Raw genomic sequence first — 21,945 nt, forward strand, 5'->3', positions numbered from 1 at the left:
ATATTAGCATAGCTCTACACTTTCATATTATTCATTGCATTATCATTTCTATCTTCCCGTAGAATTCACCGGGGCATTCCCGTGACAATCTAGACTTTGCGCATTAATTCCAACGGTCGCAATAAGTCGGAATGACGTCGCAGATGTCATCGAACTTCCGCCAGGACACGAAATACATTTCAATTTTGGAAACTTAATTGGTCGTTAGCGGAAATCGACATCGACTCTCGCGAGCGCACTAATACAACCTAATTTAATTGGATATTTCGCTGTGGCCGTAGCACTGGAACAATAAACGAAAAGCTCCGCGAATATATAATTACGGGTAAGTTTCTGGATAAATTTTAACTAGGAATCGTTGAAGTAAAAAGGTTTTCAAGATTAACAACATTTATAGATGAAATGCCAAATAACGTTGTGCTCAATTCATTAATTATTAATTAATTCTATTCTCGGTTATTATCACATTTTCATTTTCATTAAAAAAATATTGCTATCTTTTGGGCCTCCTGAGTCGAGCGGCGGTAGAGCAATCGTGCAAACCTAGGAAACCCTTTCCCGTCAAATGAACCAATCAAATCAATCATTAGCTTTCAAACACTTTTTTTCAAGTGACCCCTCTAATTTGATTGGCCTATACAGGGTGTCTCAATATTCTGTGGAGATAGAACTACTCGAGGGGTGTCTCACTCGGGTAAAAAATGTACACGTACTGCCGGGATTCCTTCTTCTCTTGATCGTAAAACAAACGTTCCAAGAGAAGAAACTCGTGATGAATTTAGACCCCAGCATGCCATTTCTTGCACAACTAGGACACTGGATATGATGACCAAAAGGCCAAACGCCAAGATGGCGAAGGATATCATTATCCACCCTAGCCACCCTCCCTGGACTCGATGCTTATGAGTCATATTTAAAGTTGAAGTTTGAATCTTTAAGCCAAGTACGATGGATCACGATAAAGGATACTGATTAATTAATGTAGCATTTAAGAATATTTTTACGTTTATATTATATTACTAAAAAAAAACAAGAGACTGATAGAAACTAATCTATTTTTGAGTATTTTTAGGTGACATATTATTTGTTTTCTAACATTGAGCAAAAATAAGGATTAAAAAAAAAGGAAGAACAGAAATACTTTCAAGGTAAGCTGAGGTAAAGTATACTCAAACCTACTACATTTACAGCTCCTGGTGGAGGGATTAAATAGCTACGTTAGTTTTAAAGAACTGCTCGGATTATATTTGTTAGTTGATTTGTTGTTATTTTTATTCCTAGTATCAACGTCACGTGACTATTTTGGCCTAGGATGCCCATTATTTTTTAAAAAGCCGTGATTGTTTTAGAGGTACTAGTTGAATTTGATTATTTTTTTCCCGAGTCAGAAACAATACTATTTAAAATTTATGTTAGTAATAAAAAAGAAAAATAAACTGGGCGATAGTTTGGTCAATATGTATGTATGTTGTTCTGTTTGTGCTGTGTTGTTTTCTGTAGACTGTTTATTGTATATGTTTCCATGTTGACAAAACATGTTATTAGAAGCCACGCGACTTTTCCCAAACAATCTTTCACCACTTAGGACATAAAGGACATGTAATGTAGTAGGCAGAATTAAAAAGATACGTAACGATTTTTGTTTCTCAAGAAAGAATTTGATGAATTTCGCCATATATATATAATTTTTCCCCTCGTCCTAAATGAAAAGAAAATGTAAACGTTATAATAAATACTTACTCTTCTACTTTTGCTGAAGTACAAATAGTTGGAGGCTATTTTTAAATATAAATAATAATACAAAGTGCTTAGCTTGACTAATTAAATAGTAATAAGTAAAGTCATATTTTAAATCTTTATTTTTTTTATAAATATAAGGAACTTCAGCAAATAATTAGAACTATATATATTTTTTTTGAGCAAATGCATATTCAAAAAATATTTAAGACAAACATAAACTGTACATATTTCATAGGGAATTAATAAGAATAGTTGATAACGTAAATGTTATTCTGTTTTAGATATTAGAGATGTGAATTAAATATCGTACTTACTCTTTAATCCTTCATGAATCTTTGTATCACACCTGCCGATGCCACAATCAACACTAAGAAGTCGGAGGAAGAAATGAGTTGCTGTCTGGAAACACGTTCCAACCACACCAGTAAGATGAAACTTTCCAGCATCACAAGCTCTGTTCAGTTGAGTAAATGTTAAACACGCCGCTCGCCTTTTTGCCTCGAATTCTAATGGATTGGAGATGTATGGAAATTTTGGATACGGATATGGAAGCAATAACCAGCCTGGAGAAAAAACTAATTTGGATGGTTGAAGTAACAAGCCACTGAACCCATAATACCGCAGAGAAGCCAGAAAACCAAGAAATATTAACAAGTAAATTTTGTTTGGCTCGAATGAAAACAGTACACTAATGAAGAAAAGAAAAAAATAATTGTCCAGTATTCCGCTGATTCCAGCAATTTCAAAAGGCCGTCGCCCGTTTGACACTGAAACAAAGCGCGCGGACGGAGAGAAGTATACGATGGATAAGAAGGCAACCAGACAAACAAAGGCGAAGGCAGTGTTGGCGTGTGCATTACTTAACTGATATGAGCTACGGTTAAAGTCTATGGTTGAAATGGACGCAACAGGACGCAACGTACAAGGACGACGCACTTCTTCAATACGGGTGGTATCGAGTAGGACCCTTATTATTGTACAGGACTAAAGAGTGAACGATAAAAATATATTTTTTTTATTTTATTTTCATGACTTTCAGGATCACTGTAGCATTGTAATTAACTTTTATTTTGTATTTGTAAAGAATTTATTGTGTGTTTCCTATTTAAGTCTTTATAGAATATTTTTTTTATCGCTGGGGACCAGCTCTCCAAGCCCGGGGGATATGTCAAGACTTAAATAGATGTCAACTTGGGTTTAGATCAAATTGGGGAAAAAACACAAATAATATAATCCTAGTAAATAAAATATAATTCGAGTAAACCAATTTGATATAGGCCCAAGAGATCGGTTACCTGCATGACATCGACCCAGATATGTTTTTAAATAACATTGATAATTAAACAATTAAAATACAACAATCTCGGGTCGATAGTCAAACGCAGGCTACCAAAGTTCGATTTCCTCATGGTCATAGCCAGGTGAATGTAATTAGACGAAAACAGATTGAACGACGTAACCGGCGATGACCACGAGGGATAGAAAATATAAAAATGTATGCTAAAGAGAGTCGAGGAAGTTAGTCCGTCGATGTGAGTCGCATTATTACGGTCAGTAATTCGCGTTATCAGTCCGTTAGCAGAAGACAGCGCAGAGTGAAGATGTTCCTGTAAGTACTTCTTTAAGTAAACCGTAAAATCTTGGCATTCCCCAAAATTGTATTATACTGTGAACTTTATATTAAATAAATGCACATTTTGTTCAATGGTTGTTTTGATTGAGAGAGAGAACCTGGTATAGCGACCCTAGCAAACAACCCCCAGCTAGGTCGCGACAATATCCTTCCACTGCTAAGCGACTGCCAATGACTATGAAGAAGACTGCCTATGACTGCCATGTAATTATTATAGGCGACTGTCATGAGACTGCCAATGACTGCCAGCGACTGTCAAGAAAATGTACAGGTAATTCCAATAGTGAGACACCCCTCGGAACTACTACATATTTTTGGAATAAAAATAAGTTCATTGAACAGAACTTACCTCTATCAAAGAATATTATAGTTTTCCTCTATACAAATGTTCTTAATTTGTAAAAAAAAACACATTTTTTTAGATATTTTAAGAACCGTTATTCCGATTTGAGTGAGATTTTGAGTGTTTATATTTTGCTAAGTGCTTTAACATTTGACTTTCACAAAAAAAAAACAAGAAAAAATGCGGGAAGAATGAAAACTAACTCCAGCTTTCCATAAATTTTAGTATAAATACTTTCCAACTCATAATATATAATAAGCAACAAAATAAAAATAAAAATAACTTAGGTTAACTTTACCTGTTAATCGATGCAGCGTGCGACAGGCGTAGTTCTTGTACCCGTCCCCCGGGCCGGCGTTGCTTATGTACAGGTCTCCGTTGCCCAACACTACGTACTTGCCCCCGATATCCGTATTCGGGTAAATATTGATGTTCTCGTCCTGGATCCAGGACGTTACCATAACGTAGTCCGAAACGTAATTCGGCACTTTGCATTTGAGCACGGCCGTGTTGCCGGCGATCACGTACTCGTCGTGAACCTGAATGTCGTACTTCTGTTTAATCACTGAAACAGAAACACATCAACTATAATATACAGGGCGATACGATGTGTTGAATAAGTTAAAGTATTAAGCTTCATTCAAAACCTCGAAATCAGTGGAATAAATTAGTAGTTTCAATTAGTCGTAGAAGTTTGTTCACCTAATTTTAATGTAAGCAAAACTTAAGCGACAGTATCAATTTTTACCTCTCTAGCGCAGTTTAACAGCTAATGAAACTCGTCAGGCTCTCTTTCCTGTTCAAAATAATAGAGTAGAGACGAGACAAGTTGCTACATTTTGACTATTTAGTGGATTTGACTTTTATTGCAATAAAGATCCCAATTTGCACTAAACAAAATGCAGATTTAATTTCAAATTAGTCAAAAAAATATCAGAATAATATTGAAAATGACAAATATCAGATTTGCAAAGAAACATCTCATGACAACCGGCAATATTTGCCATAGGCACGACGTAATATTATGATAATGATACAAAGGGCTTTAATGATAATGAGAAAATACATGACAGAAAAAAACGACGCCAGCGATAGCTATACAATGAAGATCCCTGTCATTTAATCTGTAAAATTATATGGGGATTGTCATCGATCATAATTTCCAGACCAATTGGACGCCGTTTTTTTTTCGATCGTACAGTACTTTCTTAAATTATTATTATCGACTAGTTTGTGTCTATAAATAGTCCATAGAAATGTAATCATTTGGATAAAATTCAAAATGGAATAGTAGACAATATCTATCTAGCTAAATTGAAAAGTTAAAAACTAAATGTGTTTAAAAGGACTTTTGCTTCTTTTATTCAAACTGGCATTAGAATAACAAAGAGAACGGAACAAAACAACCTTTTAGCTCTGCAAGTTTAAAACAGTTTTCTGCCTTACTTATAGAATAGAATAATATATTAAACGTTAATAGGTTTTCTTACGGAATACTAAAGTTTTTAAATTAATTCACAGTTGTTATACAGTTCATACAAAAATAAACTTTTAGTCACTTGATTGAGCTTGACCGGCACAGAGTTGTCCACTTTTATATATTTTCTTTTAATCAAAATATTTCAGGAAACAAAAGTAAATGAATTATAAATATATAACAGTTATTATTTATACCAACAAAACTCACCTTCTTAACAGCACTTAAAGGACATAAAGAGCCATTACTACCGCTATCCCGTTCAAAATATTCTAATAAAGTTGCGATGAGTTTTTTACGGCTATTAAGCTATCTTGTACACTTCACACTAAAAGAGGTTTCTAAAAAGAACAATGTTCGACTGCAAGGTCTGCTGGTAAACATTTTCAAGCTTAAAGTTTCATAACACTATTTATTTATACCAAAAACTCGTAATACAACACTAAAGTGTCAAAACGAATGACAATGTCAGAAAATAATAATAAATAAATGCGGCAAATTGACATTTTTTACAACAGAGTTACCACCTGAATCCCCAGCGCGAAAATTAAATTTCAGTTAATCAGCTCGGGCCGAATATGTCAATGGTTGGCAACAATGAATTTAAAAATCGCGCCTTCGATTACGTAGAATGTAGAATGTTTAGGAGGGGAGTTAATCACCGCGACCTTATAGATCTCTATTGTGTGTGCCCCTTTCTTGAGTTATAACGAGTTATAACTCATCATACAGTCTCAGGGCTTTAACAAAAGCCAGTATCTGAGCCGGCTCCACAGAGTCCAGCTCTCCATCCTCGACATCAGACGTACCAAGGTTCATGGCACGAATGGTCGTCGTCTCGGCGCACTCAGTGATAAGGTGTTCTGGTGTTTCCCCATTTTCCCCACAAAATCTGCATTCGCCGTTGTTTCTCAGTTTCAGTTTACTGAGGTGTTCGTTGAGGAGACAGTGTCCTGTTAGAAACCCCGTGACAATCCTTCGATTACGTAATTATTTACGATTAATTATTGATATGAAATATAGAAAATGTGGTGTGTGAATTAAAATAGTCTACAAGTTCAAATATTTGGGGTCCTGGATAGCTAACACCTTGAACAACGACGTGGAAATAAAAACCAGAATAGAACAAGCCAGAAATGCATTTTTAAAAATGAAGAACGTTTTCCAGAACCCCAGATTGGACCTTGAGCTGAGAACTAGGTGTAACTACTACTAGAGGAACGACCTCTGTGTGCTAGCTCATAAATTATCGCGAATAACTATTATTTTTGCATCATGTTTACTATAATTTTATTGTTAAATATTATTTTATTTAAATTTTAAAATTATGCAACCCGATATACACCGCGATATTATACAGCTACAGCTACATTTTGATAATGAATTGTCACTGGACCGGGCACACCAGCTAGTAGGCTTTTTGTCGAGCTCTCTATATCTTTGATCATCACCTGTCCGTCACTTGTCACTGTCAGATCAAATCAGATGTTTTTGGATTTATTTATCCTTTGTTTTGGTTATTGAAATTTTAATTATGAGATAAAATTTCGTAGTTAAATTGTTTATTTTTGATGTGGATCGCAGTGTGCAATTCGTTCATTTAATTGTGGGAATTTCTGAGTTAAGTTCGTTCATTGACCGAATATGAAATATGGCTGTGGAAAAATATTCTAGAACATCATTTTTTATTTTTGCCTTTTTGTGAGTTTTATTTTTGCCTTTTTGTGAAATCTGATTTTGTGAAGGAAATCGAATCCTTGCATCACTTGTGTATTTCCCGACCGAAGAACATCGTGTGAAGAACTGGCTGCCTGTTTCATGAAGCATTCCCTGTTGATAATTAGCAGGTCTTCCTAGAGAAGGACTAAGAATTCCGAAACACATTTGGTCACAGACGTGGTTGGATTTTGTTGAATTTGTATGGAGCACCGACCAAATTTCCGTCAAGGGATTAAATAGCCGAATTTTCACCCCTTGTTCCGATTGTACGTGCCCATGAAGTCCCTGAGTAGAGTTCGAAGGTATGCTATAATTCTTCTGCCTATTCTGAGTCAATGCTCAACTGATTTTTGTTCGTATTGTTGACTGGTTTTCGACTTTTCCACGCCCACGTGGTGTAGAAACATTAGTTGAGTGTTATCTTTCTTAGATCTTATTTGGTTGTTCGTAATTGTAGAGCAAGAAGACCGATCCAGACCGTACAGCACAGAACAGTCCATAATTCCATCCGTTCCTGTTGTCCGTGTAGAGGTACCCGTTGGACATCATAAACCCTCGTTGAGGTAAAGTTCAGATCTAATTAGTCCCTCTTTATTACGTTTATTAACTCCTACACGTTGTGCTAGTCCTTGTTCTATAATTGAGGCTCTTTTCTAAGACAACTAATATTATTTAGGGTTTTTTATGTTCACCACTTGAAGTCTCAACAACTGCCTTACACCTGTACCTCTGCTAACATCCGTGGGCGCCAGTGACAGTATACCGAGCTGCTGTACCCTGCTGTAGCCACCCCATAGCTATACACCGTAGCTCACAGTAGTTCTCATAGTTAAGTTAGAGTTACTTAAGTTTAAATAATTATAGTAACATTTGAAGTTCATGGTAGTTACACTCAACAGTTCGAGGTTAGTGTTGAAGTCTACTTAATAGTAACATCTTTTATGCCGAGTTCATAGAGTATAATCTCGTGGCGCCTTGTTATTAAGATCTTTGAACCCCGACCACCCGGCTGTAAACTTGTGTTTTATTGAACTTCAAATTAGAAAAGGACGTGGCATTCTATTATACGGAGCAGAAACATGGACATTGAAAGTTCAAGAGATGAATCACCTCAAATCGTTCGAAACATGGATATATCGAAGAATGCTGAAAATTCCATGGACAGCCCACATCACAAATGCCGAAGTTTACAACAGAATAGGCCGAGAAAGAGAATTGCTCAATATAATAAAAATAAGAAAAACATCATATTTAGGGCATATATTGAGAAATGGAAAACACCACGTTTTACAACTAATAGTTAAGGGTAAATTTGAAGGAAAAAAATGTCTCGGCAGGAAGAAACTATCTTGGCTGAGGAACATCAGAAATTGGACTCACTTAACTTTTGAAGAACTCATAAGGAAAGCCGTGAATCGTGAAGATTTTGCCAATGTGATCGCCATCCTCCACGAAAGAGACAGCACGTAAAAAAGAAGATGGTGTATGAATAAAAATGCTTAATAAATATTTCGAAATTCAAATTAAACTATGTTCAATATTCCTTACAGCAGGAGTTTATATGGCTTTTGCTATTAATATACCATACACATGATACAATTATTCTAACTATACCATCGTACGAAGCCCAAGATTCATTTGGCACTGCACTTTACGACCGCTCTGCCCTATATTACGGTTACGAAGCGAAATCCCACATTTCAGAGAACAATAAGCTTCTCTTATATATATTTTGACACGGTTCGCCAGAGGAGTTAGTTTCGGATCTGTCTGAAATAATCCTTACCTTGTTAATGCTAAACTTTGACAAACTGCCTAAGGTGTTGAAAGCAAGATGATGTTAGAGGTATTCTAAATTATATTATACATTTCTAAATAGATTGTCTAATATACAATGAAAATGATTACTTAATTATTAAACAATAATCGAATCTATTCAGGAAAACATACCCTGAAACCTTACACAAGTTAAAAAATTTAACAATTTTTTTGGACTGGATGTTTGTGATATTGCGAACATTAAGACCGTGCACACACGGATTGAGTGCACACATGGCAGGTCTTAATAGTTGCCCTATTATGGTGCGTTTAGACTTGAGCAGGCACGCACTGATCCTTTGCGAATGCTCAAGTACGCTCACTCTGAATCTGACTGTGCGCAAGCCGCCGCGAACGCGAGCCGTCTAGTGTCGGTTTTTGGTCGGTGCTCAAAGGGATTTTATGTGTACGCGAACGCTCAGTTTGCACCGGCAATTTGTTTTGTGCGCGTACGTGCGTGCGTTCACCAACACAACACTGCTGTTCGCGCACAAGTGGATCACTTCATTCGTCGAAAAGTAAGTTTTTAATTTAAACGGAGCCGAGAGCGCGAACGAATGCCGTTCGCGTACGCTCAGCTCGTGCGTGCTCAAGTCTAAACGCACCTTTAGACCTGTTAGTTTCCTAAATCGTACTGGTACAAATTGAGCAACCATACAGAGGTACGGTTTAGGTAACATCATTGAAAATAAAATAAATTATTTAGAGTTCCTTTTAGAATTAAGGTTAACCACGTGGAATGTAAGAACATATTTTCCAATTTGAGAAAAAAATACACACGATTCTCAATTATCAATTACATTCCCTCAAGCCAAACCAGATCACTTTCTATAAGCCATCGAAATATTAGAGCAGAGATACGAAGAATCTTTGATATGCTTTATTGTTGTAAGTATTAATAAAATGATATTCACTTCCAGCACAGAATATCTAGCTACGCAACAGAAAAATACTCGAAATGAAAGAGCTAAAATTGCACAAATAGAATACTAGATGGCGCGACAATATCATAATCAGAATATAATTAGAAATTTTGAACTTTCGGTTTTGGATCGACGGCTCGTCGACGGCCTTATAGCTCGGCTAAATATGCACAGTTGCCAGATTCAAAAAGACTTGAATTGGCATCCCATTCTTTTTATTGTGTATAATGCAGTATGTGTTTCTTTCTATTCTTCTTTTCTTGTCAGATACACTTATATTAATTATTCCTTTGGCTATTAAAATAGTTTTAAGTATATTATTACAAAACATATACATTTTTAATATACACTACCTTATAATGCTAACTAAGAAAATAAATTTAATTACCTTTAAAATTAATAATATACAGGGCGATGGATAGTGATATTTATTAATGCTGGAACGTTAGTAATGAAATATAAGTTTAATAATAATGGAAATAATTTATTAAAATGCAGTACAAAAAATGTTAACTGACTAAAAAATACTATAATAACAAATTTCTTCCGTTTGCCACGTTATTTATATAGACCTAGGTAGATTTTAAAAAGTGACACAGGTACAATTAATAATATATTAGTTCGGCATAAAAGTTGCTGTCACGACATCGAACAATAAATTAAAATTCGTAAAATAAATTAAAATTATTAATTAAACAAATCTTTATAAAGAAACGCAAGTATACCAAATTTGAGCCCAATCGACCTCCAGGAAATGATATCATAATAGTGTACTATATTATGGTACCACTCGATATGCTTTAAGGTACCATAATATTGCAATGTCACCGAAGATCCGTAGTATACCAAATTTAAGAGCAATCGAACGCCATGAAATGGTATCGTAATATGGTACTATATTAAGGTACCACTTTATATGCATCATAGTTCAATCATATTAAAATGTAACCGAAGATACGTAGTATACCAAGTTTAAGCCCAATCGAACGCCATGTACGTAATATAGTACTATATTATGGTACCAGTTGATATGCTTCATGGTACCATAATAATGCAATGTCATCAAAAATACGCAAGTATATATCAAATATGAGCTCAATCGAACGCCAGGTAATGGTATTGAAATATGGTACTATATTAAGGTACCACTTTATATGCATCATAGTACCATCATATTACAATGTAACCGAAGATACGTAGTATAATAAGTTTAAGCCCAATTGAACGCCAGGAAATAGTATCGTAATATGGTACTATATTATGGTACCTCTTATTATGCTCCATGGTACCATAATATTACAATATCACCGAAGATACGTAGTATCTCAAATTTAAGCCCAATCGAACGCCATGTACATAATATGGTACTATATTATGGTACCAGATGATATGCATCATAGTACCATTATATTACAATGTCACCGAAAATACGTAGTATACCAAGTTTAAGCCCTAATGCCGCCATGTACCTAATATTGCTATGTCATCAAATATGGTACTATAGAAGGTACCACTTTATATGCTCCATGGTACCATGATATTACAATGTCACTGAAGATATAGTATACCAAGTTTAAGCCCAATCGAACGCCATGTATCGTAATATAGTACTATATTATGGTATCATTTGATATGCTTCTGAAAAAAACGGCGTCCAGTTGGCTGGAAAAGGACGATCGATAACATTTCCCATATAAATTTACATATAAAATGACAGCGATATTCATTTCATAGCTATTGCTAACGCCGTTTTTTCCCGATTATATGATATGAACTTGGTATGAACACAATCGAACGTCAGGAAGTGTTATCATAATAGTAGAACAATACTTATTATATTGTCGCCGAATTACAATGAAAATTCAGGATTCAATTTTCAATCAAACGTCAGGAAGTGATTGTAATTTAGCTCATAAGATTTAATTCCAACTAACATGGCAAACTGAAAAAAACATCTGTGATCTATTTTAATATGTTTAAATGATGTAGCAAATTTGAAGGTAGGCTTTATCAGGAAGTATTACGATCTGAATTAGACAATGGCAACACTGTACAAAATTCTTTTAAATTTTGTTTGTAGAAAACTGTTTTCTTTTAAATTTATTGCCCTCTATTATGTAGTAGCGAAACTACCACATCAAAATATCTGATTAGGAGACAGGCTTTTAAAGCCTATCTCCTTTTGCTACCTAGAATTTTATACATGTAACGAGGCTTCTGTTGCGTAGCTAGATATTCTGTGCTTCCAGGTTTTAACCACTTTTCTGATATACAGTATGTTCCCGGATTGTCGGACAAACTTTTTTATTATTGACACTTTGGAAAAAATGTATTCTTCATAAAAAAAATTGCTTGTTCTAAAATTGCCAATCCCGTTTATACTTTTCCAAATTTTCACAACGTTTTAGAGAAAATTATATTGTATATAGGGTGGTGCAACTGAAGATATAAATTTAACATCGTTAAGGTAAGAGGTTAATGTTAACATTTTAACTTAACTATTAATTTATTTAGATTGCTCTAGAAGTTAAATAAACCCCGTTTAAAGTAAAGTAACTGGAATTACCTGCTTTAACGTGGACCTCTCTACTGAGAATGGCTCCCAGGGGACTCTTTAGCTTGCACCTGTATATGGCGGTGTGCACTTCGTGGCTGTAGCGATCGTTAGGGAACGACGGGAAAATAAGCGAACCATTCGGAAATATCAGTCGCAGGTCGGAAATCTGGAAAAAAATCAAGAAAATTCGTTAAAAATAATCACCACGTACTTGAGTTTCGTTAATCGGTAGTTTGTACAAAGTCATAGATGTGTGAAAGGGAATAAGGTTGAAGAGTATAAAACTTAAAAATATGAAACGCGGACCTTATTACGTTTGTAGACTAAATGGGAGGGGGGAAGTTGATCACCGCGACCTTATAGTTCCCCTAAATTGCGATCTAAATTGTGTCCCCCTTTCTTGAGTTATAACTAGAGCGCGGATTTATAAGCATTAAAAAGCCTAAAATAAGCACTTAAAAAAGCCCAAAATACTTCGAAAATAAGGATATAAATATGCACGTAAATTTAAAAAAGCATGAAAAATATTAATATTTTTTAATAAACGAGCATTAAAAATAATTATACAGAAAAACAACTATACACTTATATGAACAAACTAAACTATAATGAGTTATATACCTAATATTTTGTAATAAAAAATATTTAAATAACAAAAACTATAAATAAAAAATATTGAAATAACAAAAACAAATGAAATTAGGACTTAATCTAAATAAACTAATCATCGTTTTTAAATAAACCAATAACTAACTGTTTTTCTAAATTTTCTACAGAAAATCCCATTCTCCTATCACTAAGGACATACAGGGTCCGGCAATAGTGCGTCGGGCATCTGTAGCTCCTAGAATAAAAAACCCGAGCATTTTGTTTAAGTGCAAACCTAAAGTATGTACCAGGATGTATTTTAGGAAAATATTTTAACTTCTATAGGATGGCTCAAAAACGTGTGAGTGGACCTTGATGATTTTTTTTAAATGGAACACCCTGTATATTATTGCATTTTTGGCTTCCTTTCAGATAACTTTACATAACCCTAAGATATGAATGCATGGATTTCGATAGTTTCAGAGATATTAAAAAATAAATCAAAAATATATATTTTTCAGCCCATTCTTAAAAAAATTATTAAAAATACAAGAACTGTTCTGAAATCAAAACTATATTAAGTACTTACTTTAGATGGTCTGTACTTACTTTGTTATAAATATGAAAATCGTAAATTATACAGGATGTTCAAAATTCATGCCAAACTTTCTAAAATATAAAATAATTTTCTTTGTTTTTAAATGGAACACCCTGTATATTATTTTTTCAATAGACGGAGAATTAAAAAATGAACATTTTTTGTATTTAGAGTATTTCAAAATTTATAACCGTTTCGCAGATATTTGCGGGTTTATATTTCATATGGCATTTTCTACAGTAAATTTTTATCAAAGCCACCCAATGATTTTTCTTTCGTATTTTACCATTGAAAGCGCCATATGAAATAATACTGCGCGTATCTGCGAAACCGTTAAAAATTTTGAAGTACTCTAAATACAAAAAATGTTCATTTTTTAACTCTCCATCTAATAAAAAAATAATATACAGGGTGTTCCATTTAAAATAACAAAGAAAATTTATTTTATATTTTAGAAAGTTTGGCGTAGAATATTGAACATCCTGTATGATTTACGATTACCATATTTATAGTAAGTAAGAACAGACTATCTAAAGTAAATACCTAATATAGTTTTGATTTCAGAACAGTTCTTGTATTTTTAATAATTTTTTTTAAGAAGAGCTGAAAAATATATATTTTTGATTTATTTTTTAATATCTCTGAAACTATCGAAATATATTTATTCATATCTTAGGGTCATGTAAAGTGATCTGAAAGGAAGCCAAAAATGCAATAATACACAGGGTGTTCCAATTAAAAAAAATCATCCAGGTCCACTCACACTTTTTTTAGCCACCCTATAGAAGTTAAAATATTTTCCTGAAATACATCCTGATGCATACTTTAGGTTTGCACTTAAACAAACTTCTCAAGTTTTTTATTCTAGGAGCTACAGATGCCCGACGCACTATTGCCGGACCCTGTATATTTTAATGGGGAAAAACTTCGTTCAACATCTACACTTGTAATTGGGGCATATTTAAATTTCGGAATTAAACTGGCATTAATAATGAGATCTTCAACAATGTTTCCTTGAATAATATTTGCCATTTGAGTTAAAAATGTATACCCTGTATTTTTAATTAAAACGTCAGTCAATTTATTAAAAATTATAACCTGAAGCACCACGTACTTTTGAGATCTCCGTCTTAAATATCTCAACTATTTCCACTGCATCGGCTAGCGCAAGATCCTTGATTTCGAGTTTTGTGCTCACAAAGCTATAGTTTGTTGATAAACGCTAAGTTTTGTTTTTTCTCTTCATTTTTCACAATCTCTTGACACTTTTTAACTGCTTGGGAAGCAGATTGAGGAGATTGTAATATAATGTCTTTAAAGGAATCAAAATTATCAGCATAAAAATAGGCAGCATCCATCCACGTACCCCACCTAGTAATCACCGATTCAGGAGGAAGTGGTATACTTGGCAATCTTTCTCGATCAAATTGAACCCTCAAAGGAACTTCGGTTTGCCTCGACCTACTTTCGATTCTTAAAAGCGCCTGAAAACTACTCGAGCGGAGGGCGTGGGAAGGATTTTTTTGGCGTTTCTTGTTGCCTCGTTCAATTTTGTTTCGTTTTGAGCTATTTCCAAAACGTGGCGCTATCTGTCGCCGAGGCAAAGGACTTTTTTTCATAAATCTCAGTGAAATAAGTAAACCTAGACGTTTATAAAATAGCTGTTGTTACGATGATATTTCGTTAATTACATCTCGTTTTATGTTATATTTATATTCCACAGAATTAATATTCGAACACGTGTTTATTATTTATCGTAGATATTTAGGAACAAAACTTTTCACTCAATCTGCAGGATTATAATTACAATATGTTTATTATTTAATTGTTTTATAATGAATTAGTAGGTATATCAAATTATCGTATACAGGCCCGGCAATGGATCTCTAGGCATAGGAATTACATGCATTGGAATGAAACGCCTATAAAAAGTCTATGCTTAAACAGAGATGGACAACAACTTCCCCGTTTCCACTTCCACTACGACTGTCTACTTAGACAAACTCCAATAAGATAACAAATTTTGGAAATTCCGCCACCTCCCATCCACTCATGATACCCAGCCCTTTATTCCACTCTCCCTGCCCTTTATTTATCGCCATTATTTTATTTCCCTTCCCGCGCCTCCGCACCTCGCTATTCCGACTCCCGTCAGTTCATCACAGAGTTGCCAGGTCTACCGGTTTCGTCTGTAAACTACCGATCTACCGATTTAAAGAAAAATCTAACGATATATTCAACTGCGTCTTTAGTTTTTACAATAGAAGCACTTTTAAAAAAAGCTGACTTATTTGACTAAAAATTAAGCGACTGCCGCGTTGGAATCTGTATAATCTGACTTTATTATTATTTCATTAAATTTTATTTAGTAATAACACACCTACAGGTCATCGTTCTGTCTAGTTGCAGAGTTACAGAGATATTCCTAAAAATCCTTATTACTCCTTATTAGGCGCGGTATTGGCGACATGCCCGAAAAAGTTGATATCTTTTGAAAATATTTTATTTCATTCATCTACTAAAGTTAAAATATGGGTTCATATTTTCCCCCAAAAAATAAAATTTAAGTTAAGAGACAACCTAAATTCGGACAAATATTTTAGTGATTTTCCCGTCAAAAAAATATATTAATATGAAAAAAGAGTTGAGAGTTGCTACAGCTTTCCCATTGAAATGAAATTAATTTTAGATATCACTGATCAAAATTTGTACAAAGGTAAAAAGTGACTGCTACACTAATTTGTGACTGCTATCCCTACTTGTTATAGTTTTATATGTTTTTATTAATATATTAATATTATTTAATTCAATATTTTTTTTAATATTAAATAATATACCTAGCTATTTCTAATTCTTGTTATATTTATTATATTTGTATTTTATTTGAGTGATCTATTATTACGACACATAGGAATGCTAATTTTGGACTTAAATATTATATTTTATTTCGTTTCTGTACTTTTAATTTTTGTTGAAGATCTACCGAGAATTTTGTTCTCGTATGGAATTATAATCTAACAAACCCGGCAACCCTGTTCGTCTACTCCTTATAAAGTTTTTTTCGGCCTAATTCCTTTGTCACAGCCGCGGCTTTGTGAAGCGCCGCCGCCGACCGACTGTGTCGGGGCGACTGCTAGGAAGATCGTACAGTATTGCCATTTCATAGAATTGCACTTGCTATTTTAGAAATGATATCAAAGTTTTGCATGTTACTTTTCGTTTTAGAAAGAAGTTATGTGCCTAGAGAAAACATTCGTAAAATTGTTTCGTACTTTATTTATAATTCATTAAGTAGGCAAGATAATGGGATTAGAAGATTTAGGATTTTGACAAGCCAACATAATTTCGATTTAATTGAATGGCAACACTGTCCGTCCTGTTTCTATTTTTTCGATTCTGTTCTATTAGTAGGCGGTAGCCCCCACACAAGCGTCTTAAAGACCCGCCCGGCGCCTCCTCTCGCAGGGGCTCTCTCGTCGTATCACTTATTCTATGATCACTTCCCCTATACGATGGTAGGGAAAAGACACTTTATCCGTCTCTGTTGCACTGCAGTGTATTTTGCAGCCTTACTATCTTTTTTTATCGCATTGAAAACCTCCTATTGCTAATATTCCTTTGCCAGTAGTGTATGTTGTTTGTTTACGCGGCCTTAATTGATTGATCTCATACTAGTATTGCTTGATGAGTAATACTGGCAACATCATCAATATATCGAGCTCATTGGGAATATTATTGATTGACACGATGTCAATAAAAGATACTTTTATATATAGTAATAACATGGTTTGATATAAATCCATTCAAAAATAAGAAATAATTAGACGATTTTTTAAATAGTTTAAAACCATGGATTATAACCTATAAAGGCGGACCGCCAGTAGAATTAGTCACTGCGTATTGCCCTGCAATTTTGCGATTTTAAGTTTTGGAAAAATATTTTCTACTATATTGTAATAAATAATGTTAGACAATGATTAAAACTAAATATTCTTGTGTAACCTTAGAGGAATAGCCCATTTAATCTACCATCGGTAACTGTTTTCTAAATGCATTGTTTCTGATTTTTCATATCAGTTTAATATAGTTGTATTACCCTTACACTCCATTACAAATTAATATTTATTCATACTCCATGTTTACTTATTTTTCTGAAGTCACCACAACTTTTGACCTTGATTGTTTAGTGCTATTTCACAAAATAGTGATAAATATAAGTCCGTGTTATAAAAATTAGTTCCCACTATTCCTGCTTTAGATCGAGACGCGCTATTCGTGTGACGATCGTGATTGGTTGTTTGTTTTTTATTATTAATCTGGGTTAAGAATAATTTGTTTTTATTGTTAACCCAGATTAACAATAAAAAAGAAACAACCAATCACGGCGCGTCTCGATCTATTTCAGGAAACGTGGGAACTAATTTTTATAAAACGGGCTTATATTTGAGTTTACTTCTGGAAGTATTTCCAGAAATATTTTGCGAAATGTTTCACGAAATATTTCTGGAAAAATTTCGTAAAATAACATTTCGGTGATAGTGTAGAGGCTGTTTGAGAGTGGCGGATATTTCGCCACTGTCAAACAGCCAGAGAATTTTTTTTGAACAAACCCTATGGTTTATTAACATTCTGAGATGTAATTTGATTTTAAAATATAGCCCACTTTTTGACACTTTACTGTAAGTGGCTGTCATTGCATATTTTTCTCAGCATTTGACAAAAATATTCAATAGGTTTCTTCAATTTTTCATAAAATTTTAAAAAAAAAATCATACCCTGCATTGGTAGCAGTTTTTTACAGATGAACCATTTAGTGATATTAGATTTTTTGCATTGCAAATTGTTCAAAATATTTATTATTAATAGCTCTATAATTTCAAATATTCGATACGCATTTATAAATGACCGTTAAAATTAATTTATATTTAATATTTATATTAAAGACCGTATATACTAAGAACAAATAAAATATAACTGATATAAAATAATATATTTCATGAGCGATACCGAATGTATTTACATACATTTAATAGTAATATATTCCTATTTTTATTAAAAATAAATACATGCATTAAATGGGAAGAATTCCTAATATTAATATTATTTTACAAATTTCAACTATTTATTTTTCTCTAGGTATATTAGGTAAATGTTTATTTTAAAATAAATTATTTCCTCTTACGTTTTTTTAAATTTATATAGCAGAGTTCGGAGGATATACAGGGTGTCCCAGGCTGAGCGTGCATAAGAAGTTTCAAGAGAATCACAATATCTAGACCGGAGAGTTTTTGCACAGCATTGTTCTATAACGAGATCTGTCGATTAAAAATATTTCCAATATGGCGGCACTTCCGGAAGTACCAGAAGTTGAGAGCAACTTTCTTATTTTAAATGTAGATATTAGCTTAGTTTTAATCATCAGCTGATGATGCTAACATGGTTAAAAAAACTAACGTGTAAAAGTAAAAGTGTTTTGTTATATTGTGGCGATTTAGTGTTTTATCACTACAGACACAATACATGACAAACCTAGTACTGAGTGGAAATTTAAACATTAATAACATACCTTTGGAACAAGTGCATATACAGGGTGTTTCAAAACAAATGCGAAAAACTTCAGGGGGTAATTCCTTGTTCAAAATAAAGGGTAGTTTGCTTTATAAATGTTGGGTCAAAAGTCAACCATTAGGGAGATATCGCGGTACAAAGATGGCGGAAAAATAATGTTTTTATTTTTTATCTTGAAAACGATAAGAGATAGACTAATGAAATTTTACGGAAGCATTACTGTTATGAAAACACACTTTCTGGTAATTTTTTCACTTTTTTAAAATGAGTGGAAGGGGTTGAAATAAACTACCCATATCATTCTTGTTAATGAAATTTAAAGACAAATCTTATCAAACACATGCGAAAAAAATTAATTTTGATAGTTTAGTTTATTTAGAAACTTTTTTATCTCTTGTGTTTTTTTGATAAAGCTCACCGATTTGAAATTAAAAAATAAAATGTAAAGCATTACATGTCAGGACAAAAAACATTTTTAGATAAAGAATCTAGTGGGCAGCTGTAATTTTTTTAGGAAAAAATCTAGTCGGCCGCTGTCACTTTTTAGGATGTTTCTAATATTGTTTTATTTGACCCTACTGCAATACGTTATTATCTAGATTATTATTATTATCATTATTATCACTAGATTCTTATCTAAAAATATGTTTAGTCCTGACATGTAATGCTTTACATTTTATTTTTTAATTTCAAATCGGTGAGTTTTATAAAAAAAATACAAGAGATAAAAAAGTTTCTAAACAAACTAAACTATCCAAATTAATTTTTATGCATGTGTTTGATAAGATTTTTCTTTAAATTTCGTTAACAAGAATGATAGGGGTAGTTTATTTCAACCCCTTCCACTCATTTTAGATCAAAAGTGATACCAGAAAGTGTGTTTTCATAACAGTAATGCTTCCATAAAATTTCATTAGTCTATCTCTTTTCGTTTTCAAGATAAAAAATAAGAACATTATTTTTCCGCCATCTTTGTACCGCGATATCTCCCTAATGGTTGACTTTTGACCCAACGTTTATAAAGCAAACTACCCTTTATTTTGAACAAGGAATCACCCCCTGAAGTTTTTCGCATTTGTTTTGAAACACCCTGTATATAAATACTTAGGGCATGAGATCGGTATTAGAAGGGATAATCAGACCCACGAAATTCTACGAAGAATAGGTTTGTCGTGGGCGGCATTCGGTAAACTAAGGTATCTACTGAGATCTGATCTTCCCATATCTTTAAGAAGAAAAATATTTAACGAGTGTGTCTTGCCTGTCCTCAAGTATGGAGCAGAAACACTTACTTTGACAAAAAAGAACATACATAGAATACAGGTCATGCAACGGAAAATGGAAAGGTCCATGTTGTGAATTACACGAGATAAAATACTCAATCATACAATACGAAATCGAACAGGAGTAAGAGATGCGGTGATATGTGTCTTATATCTTAAATGGAATTGGGCAGGACATGTGGCTAGGATGACAGATGGACGGTGGACAAAGAGACTTGTGGAATGGAGACCAAGATACGAGGCCTAAGGAAGCAGAGGACGACCTCCTAGTCGATGGACAGATGATATTAAGAGGGTGGCCGGAAACTGGGTTCAAGTGGCGCAAAATAGAATGAAATGGCTAGAGTTAAGGGAGGCTTTTGTTCAGCAGTGGACGGTATAAGCTAAATGATGATGATGATGATTATCTAAAATCTGTTTTAACAAGAATTATTTCTCTTGTTCTCGTTATTTTAAGGAACTCTTGATATAAAATATAAACCTAACTGTAGAGTACAGAACAAGGAAATAATTACAGATGACTAAATAAAGCATAAAGACTAAGTACAATTAGGGAGACTGTAATAGTATAGTAATATTTCACGGGGTGTACGTCTGGATTTGAAATTAGAGAGTGAAGTAGGAACTGAAAAATATGGTTTTAATTAACTTTTCCTCTGTTGGAGAGGCTTAAAATCTGATTTACGACGTTGAACATCTTCTTTCGGTTTGTTTTAGCCCAAGTTTTTAGTTGTTAAAACTTTTCATTGGCGCACTACTTTATTAATTCAACTTAATTTAGTATTCCCTTGCAAATGTATTATGTTAATTATAATGGTTATAACTAATTATTTTATCTTGAAAAAGTCTGTTGTTTTTCGCCACTGAAAGAGTAATCTATAATATACAGGATGTCTTAAATAAGTGCAAATATTTTTAGGGGTAGCATATTTCGACCCCAGAAACAAGTAATTTTTTTTTAAATTTGCAATTTTTAGCACTTTTTTTAATTTTTTGTTAAAAAAATATGATATATTTATAATATGGCCACATAGGTAGTAGGTTAAATTTACAAGAAAGAAAATCCAGAAAAGATCTAGTAGTTCTGAAAATTTAAACGAAAAATCATTTTTTTTAATTTTCAAAGTAAAATATCTGGCTTATTTCTGACTTATTTGAAAAAACGGCAAAGAAAAAGTATGTTCCTTTTATCGAGATCTACCAGCCCTGAAGATATTTGCACTTATGTAAGACTCACCCTCTATAAAAGTTATTTTTTATACCACTCACTGTGTTGAATCCAAATGGAAACCAGCTTTTTTGCCTGGCCAAAAAATCTATTGTGAATCTATTTAAAAAAATTGCTTAACCAACAAAAAATGCTTAACGTTTCAAATGTTATCTCCTACCGTCATCAGATGCAAAAAACACAAAGAACAAAGAAAAAATATTTGTAGTATAACATCCAGGGTCTTCAACAAAGTTTTGCATGTCATATTTTTTGTTTGTTGTCCATAATATCCCGACTTTGTTTGTGACTTTGTTTTATTTATTTATCTACGTCAGTGAGTTAAGAAGCTCTTAACTCACGCATTTTGAGTGAGTTAAGAGCTTCTTAACTCACGCATTTTCATTACCGCACACCTTGTTTAGATGACTACTAAAGAGAAAAACATATTTTGTGAAACATTTATTTTGCACTAAATTGGAAAAATATGT

At 33.4% G+C, this 21,945-nt stretch overlaps 1 protein-coding gene across 6 annotated transcripts in view; it reads right to left on the reverse strand.

Annotated features, from left to right (window-relative positions):
* Positions 1-21,945, reverse strand: part of LOC115877665 (Down syndrome cell adhesion molecule-like protein Dscam2) — an 84,338-nt gene that overhangs the window by 56,711 nt on the left and 5,682 nt on the right. For all 6 annotated transcript variants that reach the window (XM_030893929.1, XM_030893928.1, XM_030893926.1 and 3 more), the window contains 2 exons: positions 12,220-12,376; positions 4,015-4,281 (listed from right to left, as the gene is read on the reverse strand). In XM_030893929.1, the coding sequence (XP_030749789.1) occupies positions 4,015-4,177 (163 nt within the window). In that variant the 5' untranslated portion in view covers positions 4,178-4,281; positions 12,220-12,376. The remainder of the gene's footprint in view (positions 1-4,014; positions 4,282-12,219; positions 12,377-21,945) is intronic.

This window comes from Sitophilus oryzae, unplaced genomic scaffold (assembly GCF_002938485.1).
Source record: "Sitophilus oryzae breed Bouriz unplaced genomic scaffold, Soryzae_2.0 scaffold_1496_pilon_pilon, whole genome shotgun sequence".
Taxonomy (NCBI): Eukaryota; Metazoa; Arthropoda; class Insecta; order Coleoptera; family Curculionidae; genus Sitophilus; species Sitophilus oryzae.